Raw genomic sequence first — 23,754 nt, 5'->3', positions numbered from 1 at the left:
GAACTAGCTTCGTCATAAAAAGATGAAGACAGGTTTACGACAGGAATTTCTGTCGTTGCAAAACAGCCTTTATCGTAATATTGTTACGTGGCAGCAATAGTGAAGCAACAGTGATGAAAGCCGCCAAACTGAGAAAGACGAAACTAGCGTTTTATTGGGCAAACTTCCACCCTCAAAAACAGGCTACACTCAAAGAACGGCGACAGCGGCGAACACACTCGGCGATCGTCGAAAATCGGATCAGCGGGTCAAGCGCATCGGCTTTTATACATCAGTCGTCGAATGTTCCAGAGTAATCGCTGGGACCCGCGTGCCTTCCACAAAGTTCTACATTATTCGCATCGCGCGCACATGCGATCAGATTGCACAAACACAAGGTTCGGTCGCAGACAGCAGATGGAAGCATCGATAACATTCCAGAAACTTCCGATACATGCAGGCGCGTCCTGCGCTGTGCGATAACATTCGTTAGGCGGTGAAACATGTCGCCCGATAAAGACAAACAAGTACACGTGTCAATATCACAAGACTAGGGAGCAGGAACGGGAAATTGAGTCGTTACGAAATGAAAAAGAGAGAAATATTTGCCGTGATGATATGTATGCCCAACTTATACAAGAAATATAAAGAAAAATGCAATAAAGATTGTGGGCTCTGTTTCTCAAAGTTTACTGTAGAGCATTTTAGTTCTTTTAGCAGGGATTTTTTAAGTTCAACATACAAGGGGACGTCAATAGATAAAATGTTTATGTTAACAGGCGAGGTTAAGCCTCCATATAGGTTTGGTATGCTACATCATGCATGTATTATCACAATAATATCATATGACGGACAACAAGGAGGGAAAAAAATGACTTAAAAATAAAAACGCGCGTAAACATGAGGACGTATGAAGACACAGATCCGTGCAAATTTATGGCATCAATACATTCCATAAAATGGGTGCGTCATTACTGACTCAAAAGACGCAACATGCATGGCGTCTGATATTTTTTTTTAATTACAACATGAAACAAGATGCTACTTTCAAGAATTTTAAGCCTTTTCTAATTGGCACCTTTAGTGCTGTGCCAGCACTCACATATTTCTTTACCTCTCGGGGTCAAACACAGTTGGATTACTCCAAATATTTGGGTCTACGTTGAGGCAGCTCGCAGCAGCTACTATGCTCACACCTTTTGGTATTAAAAGGTCTTTGTACGTGTAGTCAGAAACCGCACGTCTTGCAACAAACCTGGGTGCAAGAAAATGAATTACAAAGGCAACAAAACGCAAATACATAGAAAAAGAAAGTTTGATTCACACAGTACCAATGACGTATAAATTAGTTTGAGTGTTCGTTCTAAGGCAGCTATTTCGCTAAAGGGCAAATTTGCGAATCAAAACGCTATATTTATCGATAAACTTAGTTTCTTTCGTGTACCGTAGAATTTATGGTATGGACGCATTTGCGGCTTTGCTGACGAGAGGCAATTGGTGCAAGAAAAAGAACCAACATACAGGATGCAATTGTGTGTATTTAAATCTAAGCTACGCTGTAAAGTTTGCGCAGTATCTCGCAGTGACGACTGAGTTTCCACTTCTGCTTATTTGCAAACATGCAGAAGGCATTGGCAACGTCTTGCAATCACCGATAATTAAAAGATGTACCTTCCAAAGGCTAATCAGAACCTTTACTTTCTTCCGCATGTAACAATGTTTGAAATGTTCCTATTCATACAACATGCCTTGATGAGCTTAATGCTTGCTATTACATGAGAGTGGGGTTTATTGCATTTCCTCGTTTGTCCACATGTTATTTCTGCTTCATAATTAGACAATCACAATTTGCGGACCGGAAAACCCGGCCACTGAAGTTAGTAATTTCTTGTATTATGAAATCAGTCAATAATTAAATCAATCCATCGACTCGGAACTTTCGACTGCGTCGCCAAAGAGCAGCGGCTGTGAGTTTCTCTTCATCTAATTGTGGTGCGCACCTTCTTTTTGGTGGCATGATGTGCAGTGCCGAATTGTGTTACTTGTTCGCAAATACACATTTCTGCGTGTAGCTTGGTTTTAACGGTAATGGAAGGTGTACTTAAAATGCAGTACAAATTTGATTTGCTAGCTGGTACAGCGGGTAAAACGTCTGCCAAAAGCTAATTCACGCATCAGAGCTTTTCATCAAACAAGGCGGGATATCTTGGCTTACGCAACGTTTTGAGAATACAGACGCATCGATTCCTTGATCACCATGTCGAGGTATTTCATTCGTCCGACAGCGTGATAGGTGAGCTGACCCTGCATGAATACAAGTCATGGAGATGAGGCGCACACCTTGGAAGAGAACCGCCATCCCTGTTACCTGTTCGTTCAGCGCGGCGTGAATTTCTTTTCTCAGCCTTTCTTGAATGTCCATATGCGTGGCCAGGGAGTACAGAGCAGATACAACTGCGTGGACCGTGCTGTCTAACCTGAAAGTTGCATTTTAGAGGATGCTTTAGCTCGGGAGCTCCTGTCTAAATACATGGGCACGGATAAATTGTTTAATCTCTGCTTCCACTGCACCGATTGGAACCAGGTTAGGTTTAATAAAAAGAAAAAGTTAAAACCTACCGTGTGTTGGGAGAAGTAGTTTGATAAAGACCATCATGGTTTTACAAGACTTGTTCAGAATGGCAAGATAAAAAGAAGATGACGCGTGAAGTTTGCCGCGAAGTCTTGCAGCAACAAGAGACGCTCAGTCATTCACACAACTTTATTAAAATATCGTGCGAGTTTGCGGCACAATAATTGTGTAAGGTGTGCCAATTGAGGAACCTTAAGCAGACGGGACTGACGGATTATCCCTATGCGTCCTTCGGGAATGTACCACCTAATTTTAAGAACGACCTTAGAAAATTATTCCTAAACAATGTAAAAATTATACGTAAGTTCCCAAACTCGTACATCAAAATCGTCGATTTGATGTGCGCTAACACAAGCAGTTCACGGAAATTTGATGTCTGTTTTTGACACAGAGATGCGGATTCGTAGGAATTGTGGGTGAATATATACAACGTTATCAATTTTCTACAAATCTTTATTAGACTTGAGTATAGCCGCCTATAAGCGTGTATGCCAAACAGATCGTTTCTCGTTAAATATTATAACGTATGAAATTCGAGAGAAGTAAACTTAATGGGACAAAGGCACGACCTCTTTATATCTGCAAGCAAAGTTCTTTGACCATCGAGCGCAGTTAGACTTTTATCGATTATATGGACACTCCAGGCTCATTTCTGTCGTCGCCGTGAGGTTCCGCCTGAGTAAAAGCTTGCGAGGGTGAACCGACGAACGCGGTTCAATCTCGCGTGCGCGAGCGAGAAATGCTGCCTGGACAAGCGCCCTTTCCTGTGGCGCGCGAGGCAAGGGGGTCAGTCGAGGGAGGACGGGCGGTCTTCTCTGGTGGCTGCCAGGGTGTCTTGATGTCCTCCTCGCCTGCCTCGCGATACACAGTGGATACAACCGCGGCGTCTTCTACGGCGTTGGCCACGCGAATCGCGGACGCCGTGGTAGACGCCTTTGGCGAACGCCGTAGGGACGCGTCATCGGCGCTCGTGTCTTGATAGCAATTTTTTTAGGAAACTCTATGTTGATAGCAACTTGCGACGTGCTCATAGTGCACGCCCGCGCGGGCCTCGTCTTTAAAGCGTTTAAAGCTTAAAGCTTTATGCTTTCAACGTTTCATTCACGTTGAAGCGACAGATACACGGAAGTCCATTGGCTCCTAACTCCAGCGTTCTCACAGAATGTTTCCGCTGTCATCGAGCGAGATGTGTTCATGTTTACCTGTGCTCGCGTGATACCGCGCTGGTTAAATTAGTTAAAACAAGCTGACGTGCTAGTTGGTTGAATCCACGATAGAATGCGTAAGCGCGACTGAAAAGGATGGAAGAAGCAGACATGCAAGGACAGCGCTGTCTCTCTGTGTGTATGTTTCCTTCTACGACCTCGTTGCTATCTACCAATTTTCTGTCGCAGTCTTTGCTTCGTCTTTCGGGCGGAACTGCGATTTTCTAAACGCTGTGTCGGTATAGAGAGAGCTACAGAGAACCTTTTGAAATCATCATAACCAAGCTATTGTGCAGCAATATATGTAGCACTGTATATGCAAAACAACTAGGATTTCAGAGGCTGCCTTACAGAGGGGGTCCAGCTGGCAACTAAATGTGCTGAGTATTTAGGCGGCGTAAATAATTACAAACACATGGTTTGGTAGAAGCAGTGACTGCGATAACAAGGTTATAGCCGTGCATTTGAATTTCTGTGCCTCTCGATGACGAGACCGCCTCTGCAACGGCTTCAGCTTGTCCGACTGCTCCAGTCGTCACGGTTACCGAACATTACGACCCTGATGTGTTCTCTGGCCGGGAGGGACAGGATGTTGGCGAATGGATCAAGCTTTTTGAACAAGCCAGCGCTAATAACAGGTGGGACCCAACCATTATGCTCCCCAATGGCATCTTTTATCTCGGCGGCACCCCACGCGTGTGGCACCAAACGCATAACGACGAGATAACCAGTTGGGACAGTTTCAAAGAAGAGCTACGGGAACTGCTCGGTGAACCCATTGGGCGCAAGCTTGCCACGAGAACGGCTCTTGCGTCTCGTGTTCAGACACCTACAGAGCCACACATTTCATATAGACTCGACGACTGGGCTCTATGCCGCAGAGCTGACGATGCTATTTCTGAAGCAGATAAAGTAACGCATGTGCTAAAAGGCATCACCGAGGACGCTTTCAACATACTTCTTTTCGGCAACGTTTCGACTATTGACGCCATCATAAAAGAATGTCGTCGCCTTGAACAAGCGAAGAGCCGCCGTATCTCACACCACATCACGCGGCTACCCAACACTGCTGCTACGTCGACATGTGAGGGTCGACCGCGTCAGACTACCACCTGTGACGACGTAACCCGTATTGTTCGCCGCGAACTCCAGGCCGCCTGTACGCCAGCTTTCTCAGCGACACCTCCCGATCCACCAGGAACCACGATTGCGATGATTCAGGCCGTCGTCAGATAGAAATTTGCGAACATGGCTGTGAACTTTGTGCGTTCAACTTATCAACCCAGTGTTCCTCAGTTCTCTAGCGGCCCTGTTCGTCCCCGGCAGTCCTTTACTGCCACATCTCGCCGCAACCCGTCCGAATGGCGTACCCCTGATGACAGGCCGATCTGCTTCCACTGCTGTCACATCGGCCACGTCGCTCGTCACTGCCGCAACCGATGGCCACCATCTCCTCGGACATACGCCGCCACTTATTCCCGCACCTTTGGACCTTCTGTTCCCTATGCCACGCACCATGAACCCACTGCCACTGATGCCCCTGCTCCGAACCTTCGCTACAACCGCTCGCCCTCACCTCGACGCCATCAATCTCGTTCGCCCCAACCCCGCTGCTTGTCTTCGCCGCCTATCGCCTGCTGGACCCAGCCGGAAAACTAGGCACTGCAGCTTCTGGAGGTGAAGCTGCGTTGCCGATCCTGCCCTCAAATCCTCTGCTCACGTTACCTACGAACCAAAACCTTGTTGACGTTGACGTTGACGGCTGTCCTGTCACTGCACTCATCGATACAGGAGCACATCTTTCTGAGTGCTGCCTTCCGACGACGACTGAACAAGCTCCTCAACCTAGCGTCGGCATGCGCCGTCTGCGTTGCGGATGGTGGTACTGTGCCTATCATCGGAATGTGTACGGCACGTGTCAGCATCACCGGCCACCACACTCCTGACCTCTTCACCCTAATTGCTCATTGCTCCCACCATCTCATTCTCGGCCTCGATTTTCTCTCCGCGCATTCTGCTCTTATGACTGCTCTGCCAGCGCCCTTCGCCTTGAGTTACCGATTCTCGCCGAACCTACTGAACCACCCCAGTGCCGCTTATGCTCCACCGGCCTTCTTCGCCTACCGCAAAATCAATAGACTATATTAAACTGTTGTCTTCCCCACCAGCTCCTGATGGCGTGTACCTCGTCACTCCCCTGCCTAACATTCCACTACAGTTTGACGTTACCATGCCTCACAGTATACTTACTCTCACTGCGAACCACACTTGCATGCCTGTCTTTAACTTTGTTTTGGCAAAGCAAATTCTACTGCAAGGTATTTGCCTTGCCAACGTTGATTGTCTCGGCGACCATCGCGTGGCAGCGTTATCGACCGATGGTTCCTGCGAGCTCAGCGGGACCCCCGCGCCAGCCTCGGGCGCCGATCCCAACATAATGAAAGTGGTTGCGACGGACCTGTCCTCTGCACGCACTGAAGACCTTTGCCAAGTATTATCGTCCTACCGAGATATTTTTGACTTCGTCGATCGCCCTTTAGGCCAGACGCTCACGGTCAAGCATTGGATTCTTACTGGCGATGCTACACCTATTCACCGACGACCGTATCGAGTTTCTCCGTCGGAACGCTGAGTAATTCAAAATGAAGTGAACAAAATGCTAAGTAAAACATCGTTGAGCCTTCTTCGAGCCCCTGGGCGTCATCTGTGGTGTAGGTTATGAAAAAGGACGGCACGTGGAGCTTCTGTATCGACTACCGTCATCTGAACAACATTACTAAGAAAGACGTCTGCGCGCTCCCACGTATAGACAACGCTCTTGACTGCCTGCAAGGTTCCGGCTATTTCTCTTCTATTGATCGTCGTTCTGAATACTGGCAGATTGCTGTTGACGATATGGTTAGTGAAAAAACCGCGTTCATCACCCCAGATGGCCTATAATAATTTAAAGCAATGCCGTTCGGATTATGCAACGCCCCTGCCCCCTTCGAGCGTATGATGGATTCCTTGCTCCAAGGTTTCAAGTGGTCCACGTACCTCTGCTACCTCGACGACGTCATCGTCTTCTCGCCACCGTTCGGCACTCACTTTGAGCGTCTAACAGTTATACTTGATGTATTTCGAAAGGCGAAGCTGCAACTAAACTTGTCCAAATATCGTTTTGGCCACCGCGAAATTACTCTTCTAGGCCATCTCGTTAACGCTTCCGGAGTACAGCCTGATACCGACAAAACTCGCGCTGTCTGAGACTTTCCAGTTCCGGAAACAGCCGCAGATGTTCCAAGTCTTGTGGGGCTATGCTCGTACTTTCGTCATATTGTTCAACATTTTGCGGCAGTTGCTAGACCCCCACTAATCTTTTGAAGAAAGGCGTCAAATTCTCGTGGGGTACATCGGAAGCCGCCGCCTTCTCTGGTCTCGTCGCTCTTCTAACCTCAGCACCCATTCTCGCCCACTTCGAAACCGATGCCCCTACAGAATTGCGTGCAGACGCCAGCCGTCATGGCGTAGCCCAGCGGTCTTAGCCCAGCGTCAGCGTGGCCAAGATTGTGGTATTGCTTATGCGAGCCGCCTTCTTGCACCTTCGGAGCTCAACTATTCAATTACGGAACGAGAATGCCTCGCTGTTGTATGGGCGGTTGCCAATTTCCGTCCGTACCTTTACGGTCGCCCCTTCTCCCGTAGTCAATGACCATCATGCTCCCTGCTGGCTCTCATCGCTGAAAGATCCTACAGGCCGGCTTGGTCGATAGGCTTTGAGGCAACAAGAATTTTCATATTCCGTGGTGTACAAGTCTGGTCGCCTGCACCAAGACGCTGACAGCTCGTCTCGTTACCCTGTTGACGACTCTGACTCCTCCTATTACCAGTGCTGCTTGCGTATTCTCTGTATCACAGCTGCTTCATTTCGCCGACGAGCAACGCCGTGACGCCTACATCAGAGCACTCATCGACCGTTTTGAACACTCTCCGGCCGATGTTACTCTACGCCTCTTCGTCGTCCGCAACGGTACTGGAGGATTGTACTGGAGAAGAACGAGCACCAGGCACTGCTTCGAGAAGGACGACGACAACGAGCGGTTGGAAGCCTTGTGCCTGTGTTGCCGAAGCTCTGTGTCCTATCGCTACGTGCTCTGCTATCTGAACATTTAATTAATCGAACTATAACGCCTCTTGACATTTGGTGGACGTGCTGTGCCTTTCACAGACCTGGAACTCCGCAGATGGACACTCTCAACCGTTTCTGCCATGCCTAAGGACGCCGCGCAGCCCGATCCTCCCCTGGCCTCGCCTGTTGTCTACTCCGGTGCTCTACTCAAACTAGATCCCTCGGTCTTCAGTGGCAACGACGACCATGACGTGGAGGATTGGCTCTCGTGTTACGATCGCGTGAGTGCGCATACAAGTGGGATGACAAAGCTAAACTCACTGACGTCATTTTCTATCTTTCTGGAGTCGCTTATCTCTGGTTCTGGAATAATGAATCCAACCTTTCCACCTGGACAGAATTTACCCATTGTTTCAAAAAAGTCTTCGGTCACCCTGCTGTGCGCAAGCTTCGCGCAGAATAACGCTTGCGTAGTCGCGCTCAGAAAAAGGGTGAAAACTTCACCAGCTACATTGAAGACATAGTTGACCTTTGCCGGCGCATTAATCCCGCCATACCCTACTCTGAAAAGATCAAGAATGTCATCAAGGGCATAGAGGATGACGCCTTCCAAATTCTCTTGTCGAAAAATCCTCAAACGATTGACGAGGTCATTACACTGTGCCAGAGCTACGATGAGTTCCGCAAACAACGCGTTACCACCCCCCGAGCTGCTGCGCCGGACGACATGGTTTCGGCTTTAACTGGCAGTTACTTAGTTCGTTACTCGACCAAATCAAGCAATTCGTTCACGAAGAAGTCGCGCGCCAACTGTCACTGCTGCCTGCTACCCAGTCGTCTGAGTGCTATTTGTCCCCGTAACTGCAACGCGTCATCCATGAACAAGTCACCGAAGCACTTCCTCTCGCTAATCAGCCACCTTCAGCGACGCTTCTGCTCACGTACGCTGCCGTCGTCGTCAGGCCAAGACGTCCGCATGAAGTTGCGCATTACACGCCTACAAGCGGCTGCGACGCCTTGACTTCTGCAGCTGCGAAAACTACTTGCCCAGAAGCGGCTTCTGCGCGCCTGCACAGCCCCTACGCCCAGCTCCGAACTGTGCACCGTTACCTGGGCTCCCTGTTGATAATCCATGGCGTACCCAAGACAACCGGCTGATCTGCTTCGCGTGTGGCCTTGCTGACCACGTCGAACGGTGCTGCCTCCGGCGAGGTTGATATCCTCACGATACTGTGAGACTTCAGGGGAATGCTTCTGACTCCCAGTCCCGCTATTCACCGCCAGTTCCGCACTTCGCTTCTTCATCTCCTTTTCCCCAAAGCTTCAACACTCGCCGGTCTCCATCTCCCCGTCGACGTTCCCTGTCCCCCATCGTCCGCCGCCCTCCAGCTGTGGAGGAAAACTAAAAGGCGGAGTTCCGGAGACAAGAACGTCCATCTCTTCGAACTGCTCAAGCCCTCGTTTATTCCTTACGAACGTCATTGAAGTTTTTGCCGAAGGTATCGCCATTCACGCGCTTGTCGACACGGGTGCCACAGTGCCCGTGATTGCCGAACAGCTTCGCCGTACGCTCTGAAAATTCGCCACGCCGTTTTCTGCCATTTCGCTACGCACAGCAAGCGCTGAGCCAATTGAGCCCTTAGGAACATGTACCGTCCACGTCGCCATGCGAGACAGTTTATGCCACATTGAATTTGTTGTTCTTCCCCGCTGCTCTGGTGCCATTATTCTAGGAGGGGACTTACTCTCATCTCATCACGCTATTATTGATTGTTCCCGTGCAGAACTTGCGCTGACTCCATTTTGCGGCAGTCTTTCTGAAGATTTGCCTCCACCCTCGAGCACTCGAACACTCGAACGCTCGAGTGTTCGTCGCCACCGCTAATGATATCCCTCCATTCTCTTCCACCCTTGTACCCATTTCCTGTGCTGCTTTCTACGATTCCACAGTTCCTTTCACGCCATCTCAACTTGCTGCAGGCCTTCATCGCTTCTTGCATACATTTGCCCGCCTTCCCTTTCACCAGGGCTCCAGCGCACTTCATGTTACGAATCCATTTTCGCATCCATCAAGCTTACACCATGGCGAGTGCGTCAGCTTTGCTGGTGAATTCGACACGAGCTCTGTCTACGATGTGCCTGATGACTCGACTCCTCTTCACATTGAGGCACTGACTCTCCCTGTCTCTGCGCCTCCGCCATCATGTGACTGAGTGTTTGCTCCGTCTATTGATCACAACCTCACTCTGAGTCAGCGCACGCAGATCGTCGACCTTTTTAACCGATTTCGACCTTCTTTCGACCTCCAAAAACAATGTTTAGGCAGTACCTCCGCAGTCGTTCATCACATCGGCACCGGTAGCCACGCACCTCTACGCCAACGTCCATACCGTGTGTCCGCGACGGAGCGCCGTGTCATCGATGAGCACGTAGGAGACATGCTCCGACGCGGCATGATACAGCCATCACACAGTCCTTGGGCTTCTCCGGTAGTGATGGCCAAAAAGAAAGATGGGACAATTCGTTCTTGTGTGGACTATCGACGACTGAACAAGATAATCCGGAAAGATCTCTATCCTATTCCCCGTATCGGCGACGCACTGGACTGTCTGTAAGGCGCTGAATTCTTTTCGTCCTTAGACTTACGATCCGGTTATTCGAAGGTCCCGGTGGCTGATGCAGACCGTCCGAGAACGGCATTTGTTACGCCTGACGGCTTATATGAATTTACCATTATGCCCTTTGGCCTGTGTAATGGGCCTGCAACTTTTGAAATAATGATGGATAACATCCTCCGGGGCCTCAAATGGCAGACATGCCTTTGTTATCTCGATGAAATTGTCAACTTTTCCCCGGACTTTTCATCACACCCCGTTCCGCGTGCTCACTTCCCTTGCCGATACCGGACTCAAGCTCAACTTGAAGAAGTGTCGCTTCGCCGCCCAGCAGCTAGTCATCCTTGGCCACGTTGTTTCGAAAGATGGTGTGCTCCCAGATCCAACCAAATTCCAAGCCATTGCCGAATTTCCACGACCAAAGACCACAAAAGAACTCCGCAGCTTCATCGGATTATGCTCCTATTTTCGTCGTTTTATCCGCAACTTCGCCACCATAATAGCGCCTTTGACTCAGCTTCTCACGGGTGACCACGACACCTTGGCTTGGCCGCCAGTTTGCGATACCGCATTCCCGACGTTGCGCCGTCTTCTAACCTCACCCCCCCCCCCCCCAGACTTCGTCATTTTGACCCAAGTGCACCGACAGAAATACACACGGACGCCAGTGGCGTCGGCATTGGCGCTGTTCTTGCACAACGAAAGACTGGCTTCAATGAATGCGTTGTTGCCTTCCCTAGCCGCGCACTCACGAAAGCGGAAGCAAACTATTCCGCTACAGAAAGAGAATGCCTGGCTAACATTCGGGCAATAACTAAGTTTTGTACTTACCTCTACGGCCGCCCATTCAACATCATCACCATGCACTCTGCTGGCTGAATTCCTTGAAAGATCCTTCATGTCGCCTCCCTCGATGGGCGCTTCGCTTCCAAGAGTATGATATTCGAGTGCTTTACCGCTCAGGCCGTAAACATTCGGACGCGGGTGCCTTGTCCCGCTCCCCAGTCTCAGGCCAGCCCAATTATCAGAAAGTACGAATACGCGAGTCCTCCCTCACCGCCACGGATATGCTTTTGGAGCAGCAGACGGTTCCATGGATTGTTGATATGCTGGCTTTTCTGTCAGACCCATCAGCGCCTTGTACTGGCCGTGCATTGCGTCGCCAAGCACATCACTTCGCTGTTTGTGATGGGCTTCTGCACCGCCGTAACAACCTCTCGAACGGGCGCAAATGGTTACTCGTGGTTTTTGGGCATCTACGTTCGGACATCTGTGCAGCGTTTCACGATGACCCAACAATGCGCACATGCAGGAGTACTAAAAGCGTACACGCGCCTGCGAATTCATTATTATTGGCACGGGATGTACCGATTCGTCCGTCAATATGTCCGCTCCTGCCTCGCTTGCCAACATCGAATACACCTCATGCATTAGCTGCCCCACTGCAACCATTGCCTTGTCCAGGACGGGCCTTCGACCGGGTCTGAGCTGATCTTTATGGGCCCCTTCCGAGTACTTAGGATGGCTACCGCTGGGTCATGGTGGCGATAGACCATCTCACGCGTTACGCGGAAACTTCGTCTCTGCCCAACGCATCTGCGCGGGATGTTGCCTGGTTCCTTCTGCGTAACATCATACTTAACCATGGAGCCCCCAGAGTTGCTGAGCGACAGAGGCCGCGTCTTTCTGTGTGATGTTATAGAAGCCCTGCTCAAGGAATGCAACATAATTCACCGTACTACTACTGCATACCACCCGCAAACAAATGGCACGACTGAGCGTTTTAACCACACTCTTGGCGATATGTTAGCCACGTACGTCGCATCTGACCAAACCAATTGGTACCGAACTCTACCCTTCGTGACGTACGCTTATAATACCGCCACACAGACCACTACAGGATTTCTCCCGTTCTTTCTTCTTTACGGACACGTGCCTTCCTGCACAATGGACACCATCCTTCCGTATCGCCCTGACACAACGGAGGCTACTATTCTGTCCGAAGCTACTGCACACGCGGAAGAGTGCCGAAAGCTTGCCCGCACATTTACTTTGGAAGATCAGCAGCGACAGAAGCACCTTGGGTATATTCCCTCCTTTCCAGCACCCTATGCCCCTGACTCACTAGTCTGGCTTTGGGTTCCCGCTACCAGCCCTGGACTTTCACCCAACCTTGTTTCCAAGTACCAGGGACCCTACCGTGTCGTCAGTCAAATGTCTCCTGTGAACTATTTGGTAGAACCCCTTGAGCCGCCTTCCGATAAACGCCGCCGAGGGCGCATAATCGTGCAAGTTCACCAGCTCAAGCCGTACTTTGATCCACCTGTGCAATCTTGCCCGTAGGTCGCCGAGACGGCTCCTCTTCTCCGGGGAGGTAACTGTACTGGAGAAGAACGAGCAGCAGGCACGGCTTCGAGAAAGACGACGACAACGAGTGGTCGGAAGCCTTGTGCCTGTGTTGCCGAAGCTCTGTGTCCTCTCGTTTCATCAATCAACTGTGACGCCTCTTGATATTATATATATATATATATATATATATATATATATATATATATATATATATATATATATACGCGCGTCCGACTAACGCGTACGCTACATACGTGGTTGGGGCAAAATTTTCTGGCATCCTTACAAGCTTTTAACAGTCCGTGTTAAATGACATGGCACAAACGCCATTATACTGCTCGTAAAGAAGCACACCAGTAAAATTACTTCGTTTGCAGGTTAAGCACTGATGTGGTTTTGCACTTTTAATATTTCTGTTTCATGGCATTGGTTTGTGGGCTGGCATACACATAATTCTGAGAAATAAGCCAGGGCGACGGCGAAAATTGGCTTGAAGTGTACATGTACGTAATTGCCACAGCAAAGAAAGGTACTTACCCGGCAGAGACATAAGCGCATGCATTGACCAAAAGCTCCGATCTAGATAGGGGGCAGTGAACTTGATTGCCTGAAAAAACAGAACATAGCATGCAAGGACTTATATTACATGGGAAGATGTTTACGAAGTCCAAGTGCGGAGAGTGCTAAAATGCGCCATATTCGAAGGAATGACATTTTAATCCTCTTAAAGGATTAAAAACGTATTCAACGTTGTTGAATAAAGCCTAAACAACTGAAAAATTCCAAACAATTCTTGAACGTAAGGACCTAAAAAGCCGTTCACTGACGAAGCAACACCTTGACATGTATTTATGTTCAGTTCGCTGTGCAAGTTGCTTGAATATATTTTTGTTATAAAGTACAGCAGATATTTTAGATCAAGGAGTCGATCTGCCATACGGCAACAAAATATGCTGTATCCAAGGAATATGTTTCTTTAGCTACTTCCTTAGGTTTCCATGGTTGGCAGACGGCGGTCTAACACGGTGGTGTAAGTGAGGGTGTGTGAAGAAGTTAAGAGGGAAGCACTTATGCGGAGGAGGAGTAGGAGGAGGAGAGTAAACGGGCATTCGCAAGCGAAGAAGAAAGAAACGAAACCACCTGATTGGTTGGAGCAGGCAATGATGTCCTGCACATAGGAAAAGGAGAGCGATGAGGAGGGTGCGCTCAAGGCCGCGTCCTTTCCACACAAGAGACACACCCAGCAGGACCAATGTGAAAGCTATCGCGGACTTTGACGATGTTCTTTGGTGGTTCTTTCATCGAAAGTTTAGAAGGGTTTTGTAAGTCTCAAAGTCGAATGTATTCAATGCAAACAAGTCTATGAGAGAGCACAAAATTGCCCCGAACAAGGGAGATACATCATTCAAGGTATATAATCTGAAAGCACATGACTGCATATTACATATTCATTTAGGTTTTCGGAGGTAGCTGGATTGCTTCGAAGCACGGGAGGAAATTTTGTGAAAAAGGAATTGTTCGCAATCATTACTTAGAGCGTCTTATTAATAATTACAGCAATAGACTTCGCTCACTTTTCAATAGCTTGCAGCAGCAGTCACTGTTTCAAATCAATATTCCACTTGAGGCCGCAAAAAAACTTCACGCTACAATCGGCCCCAAAGGTCAAGAAATTGCAAAGAACGCAACAATAAGCCAGCTGGTAACCTTTTATATCCTTGTTTTGTCCAAAGGAAAAAAACAAAAAGAAGAGAATAACATCATTTGACAACACCACGGTGGTTTTCTTTTCCTATATCATTTCATGATTATGCCATAGGCAGTACGAAAATATGAAAAGCTGCTGAATAACCTCACAGTGCAATTTACGATAAATGTATGAGTCCTGGCGTTAATCTTGGTACCTAGCTTCATAATGTTGCATCATGTTCGCCGACAATCACGGGCTACCCGAGGTTTGCCTGACTAGAATATTTAGTATGGTTAGGTTAAGGTAAACGTTGAGAACTTTTCAATGAATGAGGTAGCAAATACTTTTCTCTCGTTGTGACAGCTACACTCTAAAGAACATCTTGTCTAAAATCCTGCATCTCCACCAAATTAATGTTACATGTAGCTGATGCCCAACGCTATATACAATTTATTTAAAGCGGAGCTAACGGAGGCCAAAATGGCGACGCTAAATCAAACGGGCGCACACGTAGTCTTCCTTCACCTCGGTGTAGCCACACTGTGGTGGCTGTTCCGTATCAATATTTATTATTTATGGCTAGGCCCGGCGTTAGTTTCTTCCTATCTTACTCAGTAACCACATAACCTGCAGGCACTTGTCGATAGGAACGATCGGAATGTCGTTGAATTTTTCTGATCTTGAAACGGAATTTGTAAACGAATATATATACCTCACACGGAAAGCATTGTTATTAAGAAAAACAACGAAAGATACTACCTGAGGAAAAAATTTCGCGCATGCTGCAATCAAAGCAGCTCGGTTTAGATAGAACTAAAAACATACTTGTAGGGGCATTGACGTCCTCGCTCTTAAGCAGAAACTGGAGGATGTCGCCAGCCTTGTTCTGAAAAAAAATAAATATAAGAAGATTGCTGGCTCTCCCGTTATCGAGAGTAGATGTAAGGATGAAATGGCAACCCACCAAGAAGATTGGTCGGAGAGGATACTACCCACAATCGTAAAATGGGTGTAGTGCTTGTTCGCAACGGCCCACCACACCACACCGCATGACGTGATACTGTGCATTGGTCCATATGGACACTGCGCAGCTAGATAAAACCGGTGGAAGGCGGCACAGCAGACAGCGAAAGACGACAGAGAGACAGAGCGCACATCGAAGCTAGAAGACGAAAATCGCCTGAAAAAAGTGGCGCGCAGCATGTTTCCATCTCTCGCGGTGACGCAAAAACCCGCACCGCAGAACTCCGAAGAGCACAGGCAACCCTCTCTCAACCCCAAAAGATGACAATGAAGTGAATGGTGCCCTGTATCGGCATTTTGAACGTCGTTATCGGAAATGACAAACTACTACGTCAGCGTAGTAAAATTTACAGCTTGAGTGATATTGTGAACAAACATTAGGAATAACTCGGAAGCGATATTTTTTGTACCATATTTTGGCAGTAACTAGAGTGTGTAATGAGGTTCCGTACGAAGAGTTGGGGGCCAGAGACCTTAAGTTTGACTGGTTGCCAGGATGATCTCGTCCTTCTCTCGCAACTTTCCCGGATGTTCTCACTTGAGTGACCAGATGATGGCTCTGTCTTTTGTCTCAATGACACTTGAAGGTCGCCGGCAACGGGAGCTAAAAGCATTTCATGCTTATTACAGGGTGGCCTATAGTATGCTAGACATATGTGCACCTAGACACGAAATGAGAATAATTGCGATATTTCAGTACGGCTAACAACCAAAAAAAAGCGAAACATAGAAACGTAGTGCTGTCATGCGTGAGATTATCGCTGCACCTGAATCCTTATCAATTCTGCTGATGGAGATGCGGGTGTAAAATTCTGTGCACTTCTGTTACATATTTGCACTGAACTGATGCGCTTTTGCGGAGCTTTATTATCGCACTGAGTAACATGTCTTGTTTCGTGGTATTCTTACTGCTGCGAAATAGCTTCTGAGACTAGAGAACTGAAACGAATTGCTAAATAAATATGAACTTGAACTATTCATCGTTCGTAAGCAGCATAATAAGAATTTATACAAATTGCAATAGCGATGACACTCTGTAACAATTGTGAATGTTCGAGAATCCGTGCAGACGTATCGTTTTTGGTGGTCCATGTCAAAGCAACCGCGTTTACTGCGTTGCTCGAAGTCATTGAAAAAAAAAATTCTTGCTCAGCAGCAACGGCTGCATCTCTTGAATGTGCTTTTTGATTTGGAGCGAAACGAAAAAGAAATATTTATGTTTCTTTAAATGAAGAACTAAAATGTGACAAGAAAAACCCTTACGCGATATGCGCAGGTATATAAAGCTAAGTATATAAAGATGATGCATTGAATGAAAGCAGTAGATAGATCGTGAACAGCCCAAACCCCTCTTAACGTCTTAATATAAGGGCAAAATAAAAGCAAGCAGAATTTTTAGAATGTATCCTCACAACTGTTTCTATTGATGGTTGTGTGGGATGCTTTTAACATTTAATAACTATTGCGCTTCTAACCTAACCTATTTGAATGGTCACAGAAGGGCGTCGTTATATTTTACCGAAAGACGCTTTTTAAGTACATAATTTTCACGGCGATTCATTATGTGCGTGCAGTAAATTGCTCAGTTATTGAAGTTCACTTTCACATTCCTATATGTTTTATATGGGCTGCCTCACCAACACTAGGCAGTTATAGAAGTGGTAAATATGAGTGTGAAATGGACAGCGTGTGAAATTTGTGTGTATATATTCAGGCGCCTGCAGCAAAATTTGATATTCGCGCGCTTATTTGGAGGGTATTATGTCTGCCAGTTCATGAGTGGACCGAACGCGATCTCCAAATACTTCATTTGAGCTGCTCAACGCAATTACGTATTTTGTAATCTTGTGCACACATTTTCGTCCTTCACCTGCTTCTGTTTAACGAACAAAAATATTAATCATTTTTATGAACATAATTGTTCGTTAAGTTTTTACAAACAGTGAGAAAACCCATATATTCAGTTCCTTATTCCCAAAAAGATCCAGATCTGTAATGCTCTCGATAACAAATAAGAATGCAGTAGCCTCTGCATACATCACAACTTCGCAACGCAGAAAGGCCCAGGAAAAGTCGGAAGCCCTCAATGGGCAAAAGAGAGATTGAACACGCAACACGTTGAGCAAATGAATTGCATGGAAGAATTGTCTGAGATGAGGTCATGAGGCCATTCAAACCGCACGCCGTCGGCAATTTTAAGGATAGCTTGTAAGAAGTTAGAAAGCAACGTCTAGAGCAATGTCTAGAAATCTATGTACTTCACGAAAGCGCTGTTAATATATAGCAGTATAGAAAGCGTACCATCACAATTAACGTATCACGTAAATCTGCAACAATTGTATGTGAAAGTTTATACAGCTTCAGCTGTTGACCTGATTGATCAGAATTCATGTTGGTCACGATATACCTTGTGTTCCAGGCTACGTTAGCCGAGGAGTTCCAAGAAAAAAGAGACTTAAAAAACACGCTGCAAGTTACAATAATCAGATATACTGTGTACGGTCGTCAGAGATCTGACGACCGAACACTGTAGGTACTATAATCGCATCTTGCATCGTTTATATTAATGTTTTTTCCCTGAGTAGCATGGATAAAGTTAGATAGGGCACCATATATAACATTGCATTTGTCTTCACTCGTAGCAACGAGCAGTATACCACCATGACTTTCCGCGTGGCTCACTTATCGGCCACCTGCAACGTTTACATACTGACGCCTCGGTTCTTTGGCCTATCCTCAGCAACGCCTTTCCTCCAAGAACGCATTCTACAGAGCCGTAACTTCTACCCTTATGGAGATGATCTTGTCCTCGCCGTACCCACACGCCTAGAAGTCTTGAGTTGAAAAGAGGAGGACGATTTCTGAGTTAGCACTGAATTTTTCCTTTTAACCAGCTAGGCGTCCCTGTTTGCAAACAGCAGGTGTCGCAAGTAACTTTTGCCAAAATTTAAAAATATGTAAACGCCATGTAGCTGGGCGGAACCTTCGACTATTCGTTCGACTATTCGTTTTTTTTTTTTTATTTTGTCCATTAGTTTTTGTTTGTTTGTGTGTGAAGGTTCAGCCTGTATTAATGTAGCACTGTACTTTTATGTAGCAGGTACTAAGCAACCGAAACCCGGATCGGGAATTTTTCTGGATGGTCAACAACTTTTTCATTGTAAATTACAGCTCTAATATTTGAGAGCTTCATTGAATAACAATAAGTAATTATGCATGTAGAGGAAGCACAACCAGTAGTCCGGTTTGCTGCAAGCGACGGCAAACAACATCAACTTGTTTCTGTACAGCTACCCCACACTCGCATATTTTTACATTCTGGCACAATTAACCTGGGATACATGAAATATTTGGGGATAGCATCCCGTCTGCTTGGTATTACCGCACTACAATGAAATATTGAATCGTAAGCAACTTTGTTTTCAGTGCTAACTATCCCCTCAATAATTGCAGTAATATCGACGACCAATATGTCACCAATCGAGCCTCAAAACGACCACCATTCTTATTTATTGGCAAATTTTCAGCAACAATAAGGGTGCTCTCACCTGCTTGATCTGCAGGCGTCGTTCAATGACTGGGGTCACCATATCCTTGACTAAAGCGATGAACTTATCCGTGCACCACGCAGTAACCCTGGCCAGCCACAGAAAAATTGGTTGAATTTCTGGCAGACAATCTGAACGAAGGAAAACAGCTTATCCGGCGTACTGTATCTACAGATATGAGGTCCATCCTGTTCTACTGCATCAATTATTGTCCAGCATTGTAGAAGACCGTCAAATGGTATGATAACAACCTTTCAGGGGGCATTCTATATTGAAAAGATGGTTTTGAAAACACGTGAAGAACAAGAATGCTTGAACAAAGTCCTGTTTTTACACAGAGGGAACAACTATAATTTACTTGGTAGTCACTTCGTGAGACCGTTAGACGCCGATAACGAAAGTGCCACCACAATCGTTGGCATATCTACAAAACGAAAGACAGAATACTATCTTCTGGCACTCGAACAGAGCTTTATTGTTGCTATAGGCACTACCTTAGGTCTATTCGTTAGAGATACAAGTCCACAAATTATCGGATTTTACTGTAGCAAAATTGAAAACCACTTTTGGAAGCTAGAATGTTCACTTTGGGGCACTCAATCAAAAACCACTTCAATTGCAGGTTTGACGAGAATTCTCTGCTCGTCAATGCATCGTACAAAAGTGCTTCTTTTTCATGGCGCGTTTGTATATTCTGAAGAATACATACACGTTTTAAGAAACTTTGTCGTACTTGCTATTAGAGTGATTCCTTGCATCCCGAGTGAAGACAGCAGTCGGGCACTTTCAACGGCGAGCTTGTCCCAAAACCCACCAGGTTCGGCTTTCTGCACACCCATGTCGACGCCGAAGCCGGCCTTGAGAATTGTGTCCAAGGAGTACCGCCGCAAAAGCAGACTTGCGTCCACTGATTTGTGCACAAGGCTTTGCTTTCCGACAATGTCCGCCAGTTCCTCGCTGCACGTTTCAAAGACCTTGAACGCCTGTGATAGGTTACATAAAATGTTAATATGTTCATTAGCTAATTACGCATTTCTTCTAGACTTCCTCCTTTGCGCGAGAGAGCTTTCATTCAACTTATTCAACCAAGAAAGAGACGTTTATCTCTTACCTGTATTTTTTTCTATAAAACGAAGATACTGAATATATGCATGCGAACCAAAATGTTTTTTTGCCTGCTTTCTCGGCACCACGGAAAACACAACCCCTTCGTTATCACAACGTCGTCCAGGAATGAATGCGGCAATGTTCGTTTCAGAGGTCGCCTTGTGTTCGTTATAAAATATGCCGTATTCTTATTTGTGCATTTGTGAAGCTTCTTTAACTGAAGCTGAAGGCTGTGGCTCGGGGTTTGTGTGAAATAATTTGTTCGATCGTACTTTATCGTTCTTTTTTTTTCGACAGTCGCGTTACACGGACACTTGGGCGTTCTGCGAGCTAGGATGCATTCTGTAAGAGCGAAACATATTTTACTTAGCCGCTCGTGTATTTGCGGGCCTCTTTCACATTCGGAAAAACACTTTTATGTAGCGCGTACTGAGCAACAGAAAGCTGCATCGGAAGTTGTTGATGTTGCTCTACAACTTTCTCAATGCCATTCTTTATCTAAATATAATATTTGAGAAGTTGAATAATCAATTAATACTAATTAAATATTTAGGCGCCATGAAAAGAAAATTACCTCAGTACCTCCAAGCGAAAGCAAATAACGCTACCTTGGTTCTGTCTAGCTACGTGGCCTTTGAATATTTTTAACATTTGGGTGCAATTACATGGGACCACCCTGTATATATCCCCGACGTTATACTGTAGCGCGCCTGCACAAGCTTATATCATCCTTGTCACCTTTCCCTTCGTAGATGAGGTTCATCTTGCTTTCCGGTGGCACCCAACCGGAATTTTCTTGGTTCTAATCATTTGCTCAATGGCGCCTGTCAGCAGTGCCTTGCTCTTTGGGCCGAGGTGTTTCATTAAGCTGTATTGACACTTTATCGGGTCCTGCAGCGGGGTGACTAGGGACATCTGTTTATTTACACTAAACGATATCTATGCTAAATTTTGAACTCTCAGGCTTCCCTGTTGTTGTCGGATCTATTTGGGTGTGAAATAGGCTTTGTGGTTTGCCGCAACGCAGCGTCTCCTTCGAGTATGCTACCGTCTTCATCCCTCGTAACTGTTTGCGATTTCTTATATGGAGCTCCGAGTGTTCTTACATGGTTCAAGAACGTTTTTGGTGCCCCTCTGTCTCTTTTGCAAATGCTATGCCCCCAACCTTCAATTGCGCATGTAATTTTAGCTTGCACGAGCTGCACTCGCCACCTTTACGTTTGCTCGGTATTTATTCTGTTCCATCTATGCAGCACCTCTTCGTGTAATCCCTAGTTTTTTACTTCTCAATGATCTCTAGATGCCTACTTGTGCTCGTCTAAAGCTTGTTTTATGTCTGTCTTTTCTCCTGCTACATAATGCCTTCCAGTTCCTTATACTGTTGTATCTGTTGTAGTACTACATTATAAAATTGTCAGTAACAGACGGCTGCTCCAAAGGTCGAACATGCATTTCGGCAAAAGCGTACACGCTAATATCTTCAGCATTCAGCCGCGTTTGAATTTCGAGCCATTTTTCCTGCTTCCGACCATCGTGTATGGTTATCTGACAAATTTTACCGTCTCTATTTTTACCTTTGTTGCGTCTTTTCCTAAGTCCTTGGGGACGAATTCTGCCATTTGCTTGGTACGTCGCCACATACAATACTTAATCTTCCTTCCCGATCGCCTGGGGCCCACCTGAATAAAGCTACGGCCTATGCTGCAAATCGACGTCCCCCCCCCCCAACCGGTGCTGCTACACTACCGCTAAAATGCATCCCGTCACGCACCAAAACTCCTTCAAGGCCTTCTCGGTGCACTTCGCGCATCCAAGTTTCCCTGTTTACTGCAAGCACTGCCCTTTCAGTTGCATAACCGTACCTTTCAAGCTCTGGCACCGTGCGCGGTGTGATTTTCATATCCTTTGAAACATTCCGCAGGTTATTAACCCCTTTGGCTATTTGTTTCACTATCCCTGTTCCCCGTCCTTGCAGTACAACATCCATCACTCCGTCCATTATCACCACAAGGTGCCTCCATTCTCGCGGATGTGCGGAGGCGAGCGCCACCTGGTGGTGCTGCATGGAACCAAGTTGCGCGCACGGCGCTGTGATTGGTTGGCCTATTTTGCAAAGAAATAGCCAGGCCGCCACACTCACGGCCACGAAACCCGGCGAGGCTCGCAAACAAAAGCTTCGCTTTAAACACACACACACACACACACACACACACACACACACACACACACACACACACACACACACACACACACACACACACACACACACACACACACACACACACACACACACACACACACACACACACACACACACACACACACACACACACACACACACACACACACACACACACACACACACACGCGCGCGCGCGCGCGCGCGCGCACGCAATCGCGGGAAGTGCAATTGTTAAGACACGTACCTGTGTCAGCTTGCTCGTCGTGAATGCTGGACTGATTGCTCTTCTAAGGGACTTCCAGCGGTGGGCGGGTGCCATGAACACCAGTGCTTCCGGATTTACGGGCGCAGGCAAGACACTCAGAATGTCCTGTGAACAGGCACACACTCTTTAATTTAGCGGTGCTTTCTTTTTTCGCGCAGTGGCTGCTGTATGCAACAAAAAACAATCAGCCTGAAATTTTCCATAACAAGACCAGTATTGCATTGTAAATGTAGGTTCCACGAGCCCACACATTATTTAGGACAAAAGAAGGTAGACAAGAGAGAGATGCTAATGAGAGTAAGGCAGGAAGACTAACCAGAGTGAAAGACTCCGGTTTGCTACCCTGCACTAGGGGTAGGGAAAGGGAAGGTAGACAAAATGAATGAAAGCGTTATAGTCTTAACGCTTGTCTTGCGTCTACCTTCTTTTGTCCCGTCTAAAGCGTGTGATTGTGGAACCTGCAAGTATTAACCGACCAGCCCATGATATTTGCACGGAAGAGCTGCCTGAATTCGGTGGAACGTATGGTTAGTTTCTCCATGGGAATCGTGTGCGTCAGGCTGCGAAATGAGCTCCCGCACGTCCTATATATGCGATGTATATAGGCCGCCTATGTATAGGACGCCTATATATCCTATATATGCGAAGAATGCCCATGGCCGAGCTTTACATTTTTTCAACGTTGCGCGATGGGAACTACATTCGACGACCCTTTTCTCCATTTGTAAAAATATTGCGGAAGAGAGAAATTACATTTATCCCTAAATACCCCGAGGTTAAGTCAAGATGTACGTTGTGACAATCTCTAACCGTAGGGACGTCGCGACCCGGTTGGTGCGATAGAATTACTACGCAAACGAATGCTTGTGTTTCGCATAAAAACTTCTCTGTTGCGGGCATGTCGAACAAGATAAAAGGCTGTAAAGCGAAACAGGACTACGTGGTAAGGGGCCACACAGAATAGCCCGAGAAATTCGAATAAACTTAGAGTGGATGCGCCGGCCTGCTATAGCTGCTTCTATTGAGTTTAAAGCACTGTAATTGCACGATG

At 46.8% G+C, this 23,754-nt stretch overlaps 1 protein-coding gene across 1 annotated transcript in view; it reads right to left on the bottom strand.

Annotated features, from left to right (window-relative positions):
- The window catches only part of LOC142571014 (cytochrome P450 3A29-like), a 64,101-nt gene that overhangs the window by 3,375 nt on the left and 36,972 nt on the right, over positions 1-23,754 (bottom strand). Inside the window, exons 4-11 of the mRNA XM_075679314.1 lie at positions 22,683-22,808; positions 19,883-20,132; positions 19,150-19,280; positions 15,404-15,464; positions 13,426-13,495; positions 2,348-2,456; positions 2,195-2,283; positions 1,094-1,234 (exon numbers count right to left, since the gene is read on the bottom strand). Of these exons, the coding sequence (XP_075535429.1) occupies positions 1,094-1,234; positions 2,195-2,283; positions 2,348-2,456; positions 13,426-13,495; positions 15,404-15,464; positions 19,150-19,280; positions 19,883-20,132; positions 22,683-22,757 (926 nt within the window). The 5' untranslated portion in view covers positions 22,758-22,808. The remainder of the gene's footprint in view (positions 1-1,093; positions 1,235-2,194; positions 2,284-2,347; positions 2,457-13,425; positions 13,496-15,403; positions 15,465-19,149; positions 19,281-19,882; positions 20,133-22,682; positions 22,809-23,754) is intronic.

Source organism: Dermacentor variabilis, chromosome 2 (genome assembly GCF_050947875.1).
Source record: "Dermacentor variabilis isolate Ectoservices chromosome 2, ASM5094787v1, whole genome shotgun sequence".
Classification (NCBI taxonomy): domain Eukaryota; kingdom Metazoa; phylum Arthropoda; class Arachnida; order Ixodida; family Ixodidae; genus Dermacentor; species Dermacentor variabilis.
Note: the sequence above shows the minus strand (reverse complement) of the source record. Positions and strands in the feature narration are given on the sequence as shown.